Source organism: Sparassis crispa, assembly GCF_003851025.1.
Source record: "Sparassis crispa DNA, contig_000008F, whole genome shotgun sequence".
Lineage (NCBI taxonomy): Eukaryota > Fungi > Basidiomycota > Agaricomycetes > Polyporales > Sparassidaceae > Sparassis > Sparassis crispa.
The window spans coordinates 1,366,447-1,378,558 of NW_020939755.1; the positions used below are offsets into that span (position 1 = coordinate 1,366,447).

The 12,112-nt window shown below is 56.6% G+C and overlaps 9 protein-coding genes across 9 annotated transcripts; 3 read left to right on the forward strand and 6 right to left on the reverse strand.

Moving 5' to 3' along the window:
• Positions 1-1,213: 1,213 nt before the first annotated feature.
• SCP_0904630 (Histone H2A) lies at positions 1,214-2,093 on the reverse strand (the record flags this gene model as incomplete). Its single annotated transcript, XM_027761696.1, has 6 exons — positions 1,214-1,337; positions 1,391-1,520; positions 1,581-1,729; positions 1,788-1,804; positions 1,862-1,930; positions 2,031-2,093. 6 exons carry the CDS (start codon positions 2,091-2,093, stop codon positions 1,214-1,216), a joined length of 552 nt encoding a protein of 183 aa, XP_027617497.1.
• A 459-nt stretch (positions 2,094-2,552) lies between these two features.
• SCP_0904640 (hypothetical protein) lies at positions 2,553-3,850 on the forward strand (the record flags this gene model as incomplete). Its single annotated transcript, XM_027761697.1, has 9 exons — positions 2,553-2,693; positions 2,756-2,872; positions 2,933-3,165; positions 3,234-3,296; positions 3,359-3,400; positions 3,450-3,466; positions 3,525-3,614; positions 3,672-3,779; positions 3,831-3,850. 9 exons carry the CDS (start codon positions 2,553-2,555, stop codon positions 3,848-3,850), a joined length of 831 nt encoding a protein of 276 aa, XP_027617498.1.
• A 420-nt stretch (positions 3,851-4,270) lies between these two features.
• Positions 4,271-5,863, reverse strand: SCP_0904650 (hypothetical protein; the record flags this gene model as incomplete). Its single annotated transcript, XM_027761698.1, has 6 exons — positions 4,271-4,470; positions 4,527-4,704; positions 4,764-4,882; positions 4,939-5,154; positions 5,214-5,551; positions 5,601-5,863. 6 exons carry the CDS (start codon positions 5,861-5,863, stop codon positions 4,271-4,273), a joined length of 1,314 nt encoding a protein of 437 aa, XP_027617499.1.
• A 237-nt stretch (positions 5,864-6,100) lies between these two features.
• SCP_0904660 (hypothetical protein) lies at positions 6,101-6,543 on the forward strand (the record flags this gene model as incomplete). Its single annotated transcript, XM_027761699.1, has 3 exons — positions 6,101-6,270; positions 6,328-6,415; positions 6,472-6,543. The coding sequence occupies 3 exons, from the start codon at positions 6,101-6,103 to the stop codon at positions 6,541-6,543; spliced, it is 330 nt and encodes a 109-aa protein (XP_027617500.1).
• A 315-nt stretch (positions 6,544-6,858) lies between these two features.
• Positions 6,859-7,977, reverse strand: SCP_0904670 (NAD(P)-binding protein; the record flags this gene model as incomplete). The annotated part of the gene is made up of 6 exons (XM_027761700.1): positions 6,859-7,049; positions 7,112-7,137; positions 7,207-7,376; positions 7,442-7,524; positions 7,590-7,665; positions 7,729-7,977. The coding sequence occupies 6 exons, from the start codon at positions 7,975-7,977 to the stop codon at positions 6,859-6,861; spliced, it is 795 nt and encodes a 264-aa protein (XP_027617501.1).
• A 584-nt stretch (positions 7,978-8,561) lies between these two features.
• SCP_0904680 (Mitochondrial fission 1 protein) lies at positions 8,562-9,350 on the reverse strand (the record flags this gene model as incomplete). Its single annotated transcript, XM_027761701.1, has 5 exons — positions 8,562-8,653; positions 8,782-8,859; positions 8,918-9,019; positions 9,087-9,219; positions 9,288-9,350. 5 exons carry the CDS (start codon positions 9,348-9,350, stop codon positions 8,562-8,564), a joined length of 468 nt encoding a protein of 155 aa, XP_027617502.1.
• A 456-nt stretch (positions 9,351-9,806) lies between these two features.
• On the forward strand, positions 9,807-10,869 carry SCP_0904690 (hypothetical protein; the record flags this gene model as incomplete). Its single annotated transcript, XM_027761702.1, has 5 exons — positions 9,807-9,883; positions 9,954-10,252; positions 10,312-10,339; positions 10,396-10,529; positions 10,586-10,869. 5 exons carry the CDS (start codon positions 9,807-9,809, stop codon positions 10,867-10,869), a joined length of 822 nt encoding a protein of 273 aa, XP_027617503.1.
• A 241-nt stretch (positions 10,870-11,110) lies between these two features.
• SCP_0904700 (hypothetical protein) lies at positions 11,111-11,443 on the reverse strand (the record flags this gene model as incomplete). The annotated part of the gene is made up of 1 exon (XM_027761703.1): positions 11,111-11,443. The coding sequence occupies one exon, from the start codon at positions 11,441-11,443 to the stop codon at positions 11,111-11,113; it is 333 nt and encodes a 110-aa protein (XP_027617504.1).
• Positions 11,444-11,477: 34 nt separating this feature from the next.
• SCP_0904710 (hypothetical protein) lies at positions 11,478-11,963 on the reverse strand (the record flags this gene model as incomplete). Its single annotated transcript, XM_027761704.1, has 1 exon — positions 11,478-11,963. The coding sequence occupies one exon, from the start codon at positions 11,961-11,963 to the stop codon at positions 11,478-11,480; it is 486 nt and encodes a 161-aa protein (XP_027617505.1).
• Between the last annotated feature and the right edge of the window lie 149 nt (positions 11,964-12,112).

Here is a 12,112-nt window from a genome sequence, read left to right on the forward strand (position 1 = left end):
GTCGGACATTTGAAGCTCTGTATGCCCAACCTGAAAGTCGAGCATCGGCGGGAACAGCATTCAAGCTGGCTGCTCATGCAGTCATGATGCACCAGTCTGAACGCAATGTCAGATCGTTGTCGGATGGTTCTATGTCCACCATCATCTTCAAGTACAGATCTGATATTGTATTTGACACTGGCAGTCTTGATCGGGGTCGAAAGCAGGATGTACTACAGGGACCTCTCTATTGCAGGCCGGGAGTACTCAAATTTCCTGGGATCGACTCCTTCACTTTTGTCAATGGTTCCCCTGTCGTCTTTCTGATGACAGTTGCACCCAGCCATCCGGTGAAGATATCTGGTCTTGAGCACGTTTCGAGCTTGCTGGGTGCGACGAACATCCGATCTAAGCAGTGGTCACTTGTTTTCATCGTCCCAAGGGGCAATGTCGACGCTTTCGCAATCCAGCCCATGAACCCACCCCACAAGCGCAAGAGCTGGGAACATCGAGTGCATCAGTATGTGCTTGGGTTGGATCACAATGAGCTATGGCCGACCACATGAGGTATGTTCAGAAGGATTTTTTTGTCTCATTCTCTGAACATATGAATGGTCAGGTATATCACCTGCTGGCGGCGGCCTGGCGTCTAAGGGCTGACCAAGGCCGTACTTTTCCTCGCCAGTACCTTCACGGCCGGGTAAGTCGAATCGCGAAGTCGAACTCTATAGGTGTCTAGAGCTCACCAGTGTACAAATTGTTGCGGTGGAGGATACTTGGTCGAAGACCCTTGACAGCCTCACATGTACAGCGCGAGTGGTTATGTATGTGTGAAAGTCGAAATCAGGGATAGAACGAAGTCGAATTGAAATCGAACATCCCACCCTTTTGTATATATGTAGTATGCAGTTCATATCAACAGCAGTTTGCCGACAATTACCTCAGTCGAACCCTGCAATTGCCAGGCTAAAGTCAATTCCTGAGGCAAGCCTTCATCACTTCAGCGGACGGATAATAAGCCTCTCGCATGGATCGCAAGCAGCATCTTCTGGACGCGCGTGTCACGGTCCACGGACGTGCAGTACATCGCGACAAGCTGGAACGGTTTGGCACACCAACAGACCTTGCAGATACATGGCGAAGAGTTCATTAGGAAGACAGTTAAGACACAGGACTAATACAGAAATACAAATCCCAACACAATAGTCACCCAAAAAACATCGACACGAGCCCCTCACACCTCCTGCGAGGCGCCCTCCTTCTTGCTCTTGCTCGACTTTGATGGAAGGAGCTCGGGGTTGATGAACGGGACGACACCACCCTGGCTGATGACGACGTCACCGAGGAGCTTGTTCAACCTACGAGCGTCTTGTCAATGTACAGCGCTTCTGATCGATGAAGGTATACATACTCCTCGTCGTTACGAATGGCCAGTTGAAGGTGACGAGGGACGATACGCTGCTTCTTGTTATCACGGGCGGCATTGCCAGCCAGCTCGAGGATCTCAGCAGCCAAGTATTCAAGGACGGCCGCAAGGTAGACTATACGACGCGAAATACGCGTCAGCCACTGAAATGTGTAGGTGGAGAAGGATTACATACCAGGCGCACCCGCACCAACACGCTGGGCGTAGTTGCCCTTCTTCAGGAGACGATGGACACGACCAACGGGGAACTGGAGACCAGCTTTGGCTGAGCGGGACTGCGACTTTCCCGGCTCACCGCCCGCCTTGCCCGAGGAGGATTTTCCGCTGTAAGAAAGGTGAATCTAAGCTGCAGGTCGTTTTGACGCGGGAATGAGTTTCGTACGCTTTTCCCTTTCCAGACTGCAAAATCGACGTGAATAAGCGCTACACTCGATGCGTAAATGTATGGGTGCGTACCATGGTGTGGTTGATGGGGTAGGATGGGCGAAAAGGCTTGAAGTTGGTGGTGGAGGAAGAGAGGGATGACTGTTCGAGGACGCGAAGGTGGCGAGTGTTTATATAGCGCGCGCCCAATTTTGCAACTCCGACGTGCAGTAAACAAGGGTCGCGTTGGCACGTGACTTACGCGTCTCGCGACTCGGAATTTGAAGTCATTCCGTTTTGCTCTTCTCCTCATCAGCACTCTCATGTCCTCTAAGTCAATCCCAAGCTCGGCCGTGAGACGATATTGAGATGTCGTTTTGTGGGGATTGTTTTTGTGGGACCAGTTCGTAAGCGTACTTGTCTTGCACAGATCGCCGTCGCTGGACGACACGCGCCAATCCGACAGCTGCAATAGGTTCTGCTACGCTCAGGCAAGAGATATGGCTAATATCTGCAATCCCGCTGCTTATATTCGGTCGGGTGCATCAAGTTCTTCAGACACATGAAATCCACGAGGAAAATGCGCCTGGGAAGAGCAGGATTGAAGCGTCCTCACCACGAGGTCCGTCGAAGCCTCCGCACGCGCAAGCCATCCTGCAGCAGGCCTTCCTCCCCAAGACCTTTATACGCTTTGCATGGGACGCATCACCCGGCACCTCCCATCTACACAGCGTTTCCCTCTGTAAAAGAGCACGCCCACACATGAGCCCCATCTGGCCTACCCATGAACAGGTCCATCCCATTCCCTTCGCCCGCGCCCTCTCCTTTCCGCCCGTATCCCCCTCCTCTCAGCCTGCTTGTCCCTCGCGCTGAGGAGTCCATTGCACTCTCCCCTACACCAGAGCAGCTCCCCATCCTCTATGTTGTGCGTACCTCCGCGGATGTGGTTTCACCCGAGCTGACTTTCCCGTCGACCGTATCCCGAAGATCGTTGTGTACACCGTCGTTATCTTCGCTCTCTGGAACATCCCCGGGGCGCGGCTCCTCATCACGCCCCTCAAGCTCTTCACCATCGGCTGGCACGAGCTCTGCCACATAGCGCTCGTGAGTTTCACGAACATCCGTCAGTCCACACTGCTGTCTCTCTTAACATCCGATGTACAGGCCATCTTCACCGGAGGCAGCGTAGAGAAGGTATCGATCGACCCCGACGCCGGCGGTGCGACGGTCGTTGTGGGCGGGCATGCCCCGACAATCCTTGTGGCGGGATACCTCGGCTCGACTGTTTTCGGAGGCGTATTCGTCCTCGCGGGCTTCGACACGCTCGTCGCGAAAATTCTTAGCTTCGTGCTCGGCGTCGGCCTCGTGGCGCCGCTGTCGCTCGTGCGAAATAAACTGTACGCCCGCTATCTCGTTCTGCCCTACTTGCAACCGATCTGAAGTCGGGTGTTTCGGGCATTGGCAGGACAATCGTGCTGACTATTTTCTACGAGGGCCTCCTCATCGGCTTTTGGTTCATCGATCACGCGTGCGTGCAGCACCGTCTCCATCACTAGCAGCTGCTGACCTTCTCTTTCGTGATCAATGCAGCCAACCTCTACGATGGTACTGCCTCTTCGTGGGAATCATGAAGTGAGTGCCCTCGTCCACGCGTACCCCAGCGTGCTCACAGCGCCAACAGCATCTTCTACGCAGTCTGTAAGTTACCTTCCGGTTCGGCAGTGCGTTCGACATTGCCTGATGCGCGCGCTTACAGGGGACATCACAGACGACAAGTACTTCCGCAAGGTGAACGACTCAGACGCGTCACAGCTCGCGCTGCGCTACTCCTTCATCGGCGCGCACGGTGCGTCCTCTCTCTCTCAACCATGACGCTCGGCTGACTTGACGCTATGGCGCACAGTGTGGGCGGTGCTCTGGATATTGTTCGAGATCGGCGTGCTCATCGGCTTCGTGTTCCTCGGCCTCGTGTCCTTCAAGCTGACGACAGAGCAAATGGCCACCGAGGCTGGTATGTCGCTCTACGCCGCGCCCGCCGTTCACTCACCGCTCTCCCTACCAGCGAAATTCCTCCCGACATGACGCTGGCCGTCGTCGGAACCCGCAAGCAAATGAGCAAAGAAAAAACCAACGTAAATCCGAACTTTTTCCGCCATGGACGTGTATACGACCTACCGTACGTTACATTATTTGGCCGCCCGCGCGCGCATGCGCTGTGAGACGCGCTCTGGGACTTTGCAGCGCCGTTCGAGTCGTCCGTTCGTTACTTCGCTCGTGCCGTAGGCAGTCATTGCTATCTTATGCTTATTCCATTGCGCTTATACTTGCTATCGCACGGCGTGTATCTCTGAACATCACCCGGAAGCCAAAGTCACTCGTCTACAGACACCTCGACCACAAGCCTTCTCGGGGGCCAGCTTCCCAGACGTCCGCGCAAAAGTAGAGGTGGGGTCGGTGAGATTCAGTAAAAGATGCGTACGAAACATGGGCATCGGCTACATGTCAAACACATTCAAGAGTGCAGCCACGGGTCCGCGAGCAGCTCTTCAGCAGTAGCACGGTCCTTCGGGTCGAGGCGCAAACATCGCAGCAAAAAAGCAGCCATCGCCCGCATGTCCGCCTGGACATCATGCCGTTTGCGCCTTCACGGACGCACCGCAACATCCCCTTGTCGATGTAAGCCTCGAATTTCTTCGGCGAGCCTACCGAGCGCTGTCCTTAATATCCTCACTAATGAAAAAAAGCGCATACCGCTCACCGTCACGGTTGAAAAATTCGAGCGTGCGAGGGCAGCGCGATAGGAGCTCGCCGCTGAAGGTCTCGCCGGTGTAGCACACCATCTGGAAGAGCAGGACGTCTTCCGCCGACGCCTGGCCGGCGGGGATGTCGATGGGGTGCGGAGCGAACATCGTGCCCCGCGTCAACAGATGGAAGGCCTGCGCAGAACTTGCTCAATACCTCTCTCTCACGCAAAAGGGATGGAACAGTCCCTTACGACGCAGCCGAAGTTCCAGATATCGACAGACTGGTCCCATTCTCCGCCCAGGATGATCTCGGGCGGGCGGAAATCGAACGGGACAATCTCGTCCGTCGTCTGCGCATCCACGATCTGGGCTGCACACGATATCAGGCGTTGGACGCTGAAGGATGAGAACACACGGCATACGCACCACTACCAAAATCGGAGAGCTTGAACGAGCTTGAGGCGAGCTGCACGAGAGTGAACGGTGGCGGAGGGAACTTCTGCGTGACGTAGGAGGTGACCATCTTGTTGAGACTCTGCATGGGCTTGTAAGTCCGTGGCGGGTTCGATTTGAGCCAAGCTTCGATGGCCTCGCCGGTCCATACGCCGCCCAAGTCCACCAATATATTGTCTGGCTTTATGTCTGTGAGCATGAGCATGAGCATCGGCACCTCTGAAGGAAATATAAAAGGTGGAATAGACCGGTGTGAGCGATGCCCAAGGAGTGGATGTGCGCCAACGCAGACAGGACGTCTCGCAGGATGCGTTTCGCAATCGGAAGGGGGATGTAGCCTTCATCGGGCAGCTGTTGCCGAACGAAGTGGAGACTGCCGCCAAACTCAGTGACAAGACAGAGATGCTCCCCGTCGTCTTCAATGCCGGGGAGATAGAAATGATCGAGGAGGCGAGCACAGCTCCTCGCGGTCGACACAGCCGGGGCAGAGAGGCGTTGCAATACCTGCAGCTCGCGTAGCTTGTTCTCACGATTCAACTGCGTCGTGTAGCCGTTCAAAATCTTGACAGTGACATGCCGATTCGCCCTGCACAAGGATGATGAGTACGGGCGAATACTGAAATGCAACGACATACTTGGAATCTCGAGCAAGCCACACGCTGCTGGTGCTGCCATGGCCTATCTTCGCCGCTAGCGTGAAGCGGCCTTCGGGACCCAGACAATCTCCAGGACCGCCTTGAAAGAGACCGAAACCTTCGTCTGCAGGTAATCCCAGCGGCTCCTCCCAAAACTTGAAGTGCGGGATCTCGTCTCCCTCGGCCATGGAGGACAACCCGCGATGGAAATTAAAACGGCGCAGAAAGGCCGGGTTTTGCAGACGAAGGGCGAGGCGGAGCATAGGCTTGCGGCAGAGGATCACTTCAACGACATCGAGTTCGTATTAACTTGAAGCACCGGAAGCAATTAAATACGCGTGGCACGTGACGACATATCCATCACCAGTCACGTGCGCGACTGCATCCAACACGGCGAAGTTCGAACCGTTTTCACCTTACATGTTAAAACGACCTGACCACCGCTAGTTCACCTCGTAGATATACAACTACGTACCCGCGACATAACAGGCGCAATCGCAATGCAGTCACAGCCTACAAACGCGACCCAAGCCAAAGACAGGCACTACATGCAATTGTCGCACAGCCTGACGCGTCTCTCGCAGTCTATCGGACACACGGCCGAGCTGTGCGCGTCGCTGACGCTCAACCTCGACGCAATGCGCACTTTGGCTGCCTCGCATGCTGCACAGTACGCTGACTTCACTGGAGTGGTTCCTGGGTGGATTAGCTGACGATGGTCTACCAGGTTCATGACCGTCGCAGCTGAGCTGAACGCTGACCCAGAGGGCACGGACGGTGAGCTGCCGCATGGCACTCCCCAAGGCGAATCACAGGTGAGTTGGGACCTCTCTTATCTCCTCCCATCAGACTGATGCGAGCGTGTTGGCAGTGCATATATCCTCACGCGACCATAGCAGTACCCCCGCCTCCACTGTTCGCTCACCGCTCTTCCTACCAGTGAAATTCCTTCCTACATGATGCTGGCTGTCGTCGGGAACATCAATCAGAAAGCAGAGGGAATCGACTCTCAAACCGTTTCATCACCGCGGCTCCTGTGTGCGTAAGCATTACCAGTCGCTCCGAGTCTCGTAAAGCCGTTCATTCGTTACTTCGCTCGTGCTTAGCTAGTCGTTGCTGTCCTATCTTCACTCGGTTACGCCTATACCTGCTACCAACAGTGCGAATCTCAAAAATCTCCCGCCCGAAGCACGAGTGAGAGTCTATCATGCGTCCACAGACACATCCACGACGAACATTTTCGGACGCAGACCAGCGCTTACAGCGATGTGATCCTCTTGAACGACTCCTCCATCTTCTCGAGCTTGCCCTTCTCGAAGGTGTCCCACGTCCCCCGCGCGTCGCCGACGGGGACCTGTACGGCGCCACTCTGGAGGCCCTCCATCGCCTCCGCGGTGAACTGCGTGAGCGGCATCCAGACCTTCGAGAGGCGCGGTGTCGTCCCTTGGTCTGCACATCGTCATATGTGTCTGTCAGCATTATGGGAAGAGCAGGAATGGGACGGGGCTTACGGTCGTGCAGCTCGGACTCGACGAGGCTGTGTCGGACGCATTAGCCATGCACACTGCAGAAGTTGGAAGGAAAAGGGGGAAAGGAGGGGGCTCACGGCGGGAAGATCTCGGCGACGTGCACGTTCGTCCCATGCAACTGGACGTCAAGCGAGAGCGCGAAGCTGTGGAGCGCGGCCTTGGTGGCGCTGTAGTTGGGCACCCATGGGCCGGGTACGATCACTAACGAGGAGGTGATAGGCACCAGGAACGACGGGCGGCCCTGCTCCTGCGCGGAGGGGTGGGGAGTCAGTTATCAACTTTACCAGTGTGCGTGGAAGGGGACGGACGCACGCTGAGCTTGAGGAGGTGCGGGAGAAAGAAGGAGGTCATGCGTGTGACGGAAGTGTAATTGGTGAGCAGCTCCGTCTCAAGTTCTGCGTGCGCATATGTGATTCCGAGTCAGGCGAGCACGGGAGAACGGACACAGGGCGGGACTCACTCTCGAGGTCGACGGACTCGGGCTTGGTGAAGTCAAACTGGTGCTGGACGCCCGACGAGAATACGATCGCATCAAGCTACTCCCCGCCGCACGTCAGCGTCAGCGCGCACACGAGCACACAAGACAGGGGAGAACGCACGTCGGGGTATGTCGAGACGACGCGCTGTACGGCGCTCTTGAGCGCGTCGCGGGGGGCGGTCACATCGAGCTGGAGGGTGCGAATGCGAGCGCCCTCTTTGGCAAGCTGCTCCAGGCGGTCCTGGCGGCGGCCGGCGACGATGACCGTGGGCTCAGAGGGGAGTGCGTGGATGGCGAGTGCGAGCGAACGACCGATGCCAGAGGTGGCGCCGACGACGAGGACGCACTTGCAGTCGGAGATGCTGGGCATGATGTCGATGGTGGTGTAAGCTCGAAGAAGGCTGAGAGGTGTAAGCTTGTCGCGGGGCTTTTATGCTGCAGCTGCCCCGTGGGCATCGTTCAAACGGACGCAGAGTGAGCCTGGAGGTGACACCGGACTCGGCCTGCGTCAGTGGTTTGGTGACGCAACGAATGCGGCTGCTTATGCATCCGCTCCTTAAAATCGCCGACGTTGCACTGGGTGGAATCTGCAGCGAAGTCAGCAGTGGACGCTGCGCGGGATAGCATCACTGCCGCCCAGCTTACATCCTTATCCCATTCCCGACTTCGCGAGGTCAATCATCGGATGAAATCGAATAAAACATGGCACTCTCTGCTATTTAATATGCGATTTATTGAACTGAGTGTAGTAGTATTTTACGGGACAATAACAAATTGTGCGTGTGCAGAGCAGGCAGGGCAACGGCAACTCCAGATAGGTTGGTTGTACCGGGTGGGCGTGGGCAAGGAGAGGTAAGGTGGCGTGAAGGTCATTCCCGCGGCAGGCGCGCGTCTGCTGCGTTATGCGTCCTCGATTCAGCGCCGCAGGCGTCCGGTGATCCCGGTGGGTCACTGTCAGTGGCGGGAGGATCGCCGAACCAGCGACGCCACGAGGAGCGTACCGAGGGCGGCCACCCCGCCGGCAATGGCCATTCCAATGTATCCGTCTAGGACGTCGACGGCCGGTTGCGGATATGGGCGGAATCGTCCCGATCGATGATGGGGGCAGGAATAGCAGGGACAGCGTCAGGGGAGCGCATATATGGCAGGCAAAAGTGACCAGAGCTGGACGCACCTCGGGCGACGCGCTTGTCGATCAGCATCGCAAGGCTCTGAGCTTGCAGATTTGTTGGCTCCTTCTCCATCAGCAGCGCTGCAAGGTAAGGAGTTCTTGAGAAGGGATTTTATCACGGATTGAAAAGGGGGCATACAGTTGAATTTCCGCGCCTCCTCATAATTGCCCATCTTGTAGTGCCCCAGTGCAAGGTAATATAGGCATTCTCTTCGTCTCGACGGCTCCGTACGGTAGATATCTGCACCGCACCGCAGAATCCGTCAGGCCGGCATACAAGGTACAAGAGAAGAGAGGTGGCTTCGGACCTTGGAGGAGCCGCACCCCCTCGACCTGGTGGTCGTGCACGGGGCTCTTGACGAGCCCCCACGCATAGTTGAACTTGGTCTGCACGGTGACGTGCGACTGCGCGACCTCCTTCTGGAACTGTATGCGGAGGACCTGCGCAAGGCCGAATGGGCCGAGTGAGTAGCAAGCGCGGTGAGACAATGTGAGTGAGGAATACGCACCTCGAGCTCGTCGTAGGAGAGCGAGACCTCTGCATCTGCGGCATACGGTAGTTCTGTACTCATGGTTTGCGTAGTAGCGCTTCAATTGAGGAGCTGGGAGTGCACACTGGAGCACTGTGGAGAGCGGATAAAGGGCGGGAGGCCCGACTCGGGCACTTCGACCGTGACGTGGGGTTAGGGTTGGACCCGAGAAGAGCAACTCACTTTTTCCGCGTCGCGGTCACGTGCTGATCAGAACATGTCTGTGCCCGCATCCCCCTCGGAGTCTGTGAATCTGTGCGCGTACCGCACGAAAAAAACTCGCGGCTTTGAATATTCTGCTAGCTCAGAGTGCCCTCCGTCCAAGAAATTGAAGCCACTTCAGTCTGATACTCTAGTTACTTCCTCGAGCGGTATGAATTCTGTGACTTCAGAAGGTATTGGCTCGTGTGGCGCACGCGAACGTATGTATGCACACCTCCCTTACTGGCCAAAAGTACTGTTCAAACATGACGTGATTACGTGCTTCACCAAGCGGACATGCCCGCAGCCTGCGTGTTCTCCGCAGTAGGGGACAGATGGCACCGGCTCGACGCTATCAACCGCTTGGTCATCTTGTGAATAGACATCTCTCCTATAGACTGCTAGCTCTAACGAGGATCGAATCTGACTCCCTGCGCGCTCCAGCGGCGACTCCACTACGCGGCTCGAGGGCTGCGCAACGTGGGTGCGCGCCGCCTTTCCATTTCTCACTACCAGTTTCCTGAAGGCGTGTGTGCCTCTGCAGCTGGCGCATTTCCTGCGGTCGGTGAACCATAAAAGGGACCTAACCGAAGCTCCCCGTGTCGAGGCGTCCAGCTACGCGGTGCCTGGACAAACCGTTGAGGACGACCTCGCAAGCCAGCTGGCCGCATTCTTCGCTCAGCACCCCAGGAAGGGCGGGCCGAGCACCGCGCCCGCGCTGGATCCCTTGCGGACGCTCTACGGTGCGGTAGCCTCGACATATCTGAATATTTTCCTTGCCGGTGCTCACCCGGTTTCGCAGTATTCTGGCTGGGAACTAACGACTGCGGGTGAGAACTTAGACGCATCGGCTCAGCTACGTTCGGTGGCTGATATCTGCCCGCAGACGGACGGGAGCTGAAGACCTGGAAGAGATCGTCGACACAATTTTTGACGACGGCCTCGACGAGCTCTACGTACACGCCGGGGCTCGCAACTTCCTCGTCATTGACGTCCCTCCGAACGACCGCAGTCCCGCAGGTCAGCCTGTCCCGCCCACTCTTCTGAGGCCCCTCACCTCGCGAACTTATATACAGCTCTCGCCCTACCGCACGACCTCTCTGCGCGCTATGCGACCTGGAATGCGGTCCTCACTGCAAAAGCGCCGCACTTCGCGTCAGAGAACACGCACGCCTCCGTTTTCCTCTTCTCTGCGCATGCAGCCATTTCATCAGTGCTAGACGACCCACTTGCGTTCGGCTTCTCCGCGGACGATGCTGGTGCAGAGGGGGGTCAGATCTGGGCCGACGAGATGCACCTGACGAGTGCGGTGCATGCGGTCGTCGCGCGCAGGCTAGAGGAGGCATTGCGTGCGGTTTAGCTTTGTAGTGAGCGGTGTGGTGGATGCCGTTTGCTCGGTTGTACTCTGATCTAGTTAAATGCTTTCGCGTTTACATTGTGTTTTTCACCTCTCTAAGTCGACGAGTGGTCGTGACTATGATACAGATCAGTGAACCCCGGTGTCGCCATTGGATCTGTCCTTTGAACGCGCCTGACACAGGCGCAAACAGATTATGAAGAAACAGTGATCGCCGGCCTCCGGGAATGAATAGCGTACGAAATCACGCCGGCTGAGTCGGCGTGTAAGGCAGAAGAGGGTCCATGTCACTTGGGACGGCGCGAGACTCTACAACATAGTTCAATTCGCGCTTTAACCCTATGGCTCTGGCCGCAGTAAAAAGACGCCCGAGGCGCAAGTACGCGTAGCGCACGGAGGAAGACGCCGGCACGGAGAGAAGCGAGGGAGGGCTCAGAAGGGACTCGTGGTCTACATCGATAGAGGGAGGAGCCGCAAAGACGACAGAGGAGCTTGTCGGGCTGTCGACCCTCGAGGTCTTCTGCGCCATCTGAGCACCTGGACGCACAAAGTCTGATAAGTCAGTCAGTATCCACATGAATTGTGTGTGCGAGAAAGACACGCCGCAATTGTCATTTGCTGGGCCAAGAAGTGATACCCGGTAGCAGGAAGCTTATGAGGCCCATCGCGTAGATTGCGCATGTTTGGACTACATGAACCCCATGCCGGGGACTGACGTTCGCGAACAGCAGAACTGCCAGTGCAGCAAGCCCGCCTCCGATGCCTTCGATGATGGCACCGACCGGTACTGATGTTGCTGTTGCTGAGCTGGTCGAGGTCGCCGCCCGCACCATGGTAATAATGCTCAAGTAACCGAGCGAGGTGGTGGCGGATGAGACGAAAATTCTGTTCGTGAGCGCCTCATACACTAAGGCCGAGCTGGATGACAGCGGCGGAATTGACGAGCTCGGGGAGGACGACAATGGCGGAGTTGACGAGCTTGAGGAGGGGGACAACAATGGCTGAGTGAGCGAGCTTATGGAGCTGCCGGTCGTAACCACGTTGTCGAACACAAGCTCCCGAGAGACTCCTGCAGAGACAATTATCCTGGACGACATGAGCTGTGGAGTCGTCCTGGAGGAATTGCACCGCCTGGTGATATACGGAGTGAAGCGAATAAATGATACAGTACTCACCTTCGCGCATCTGATGTATACTTGCAGAAAGACGGCCATAGCGGCATGCGCTGGCCCTCATGCGAGGCAGG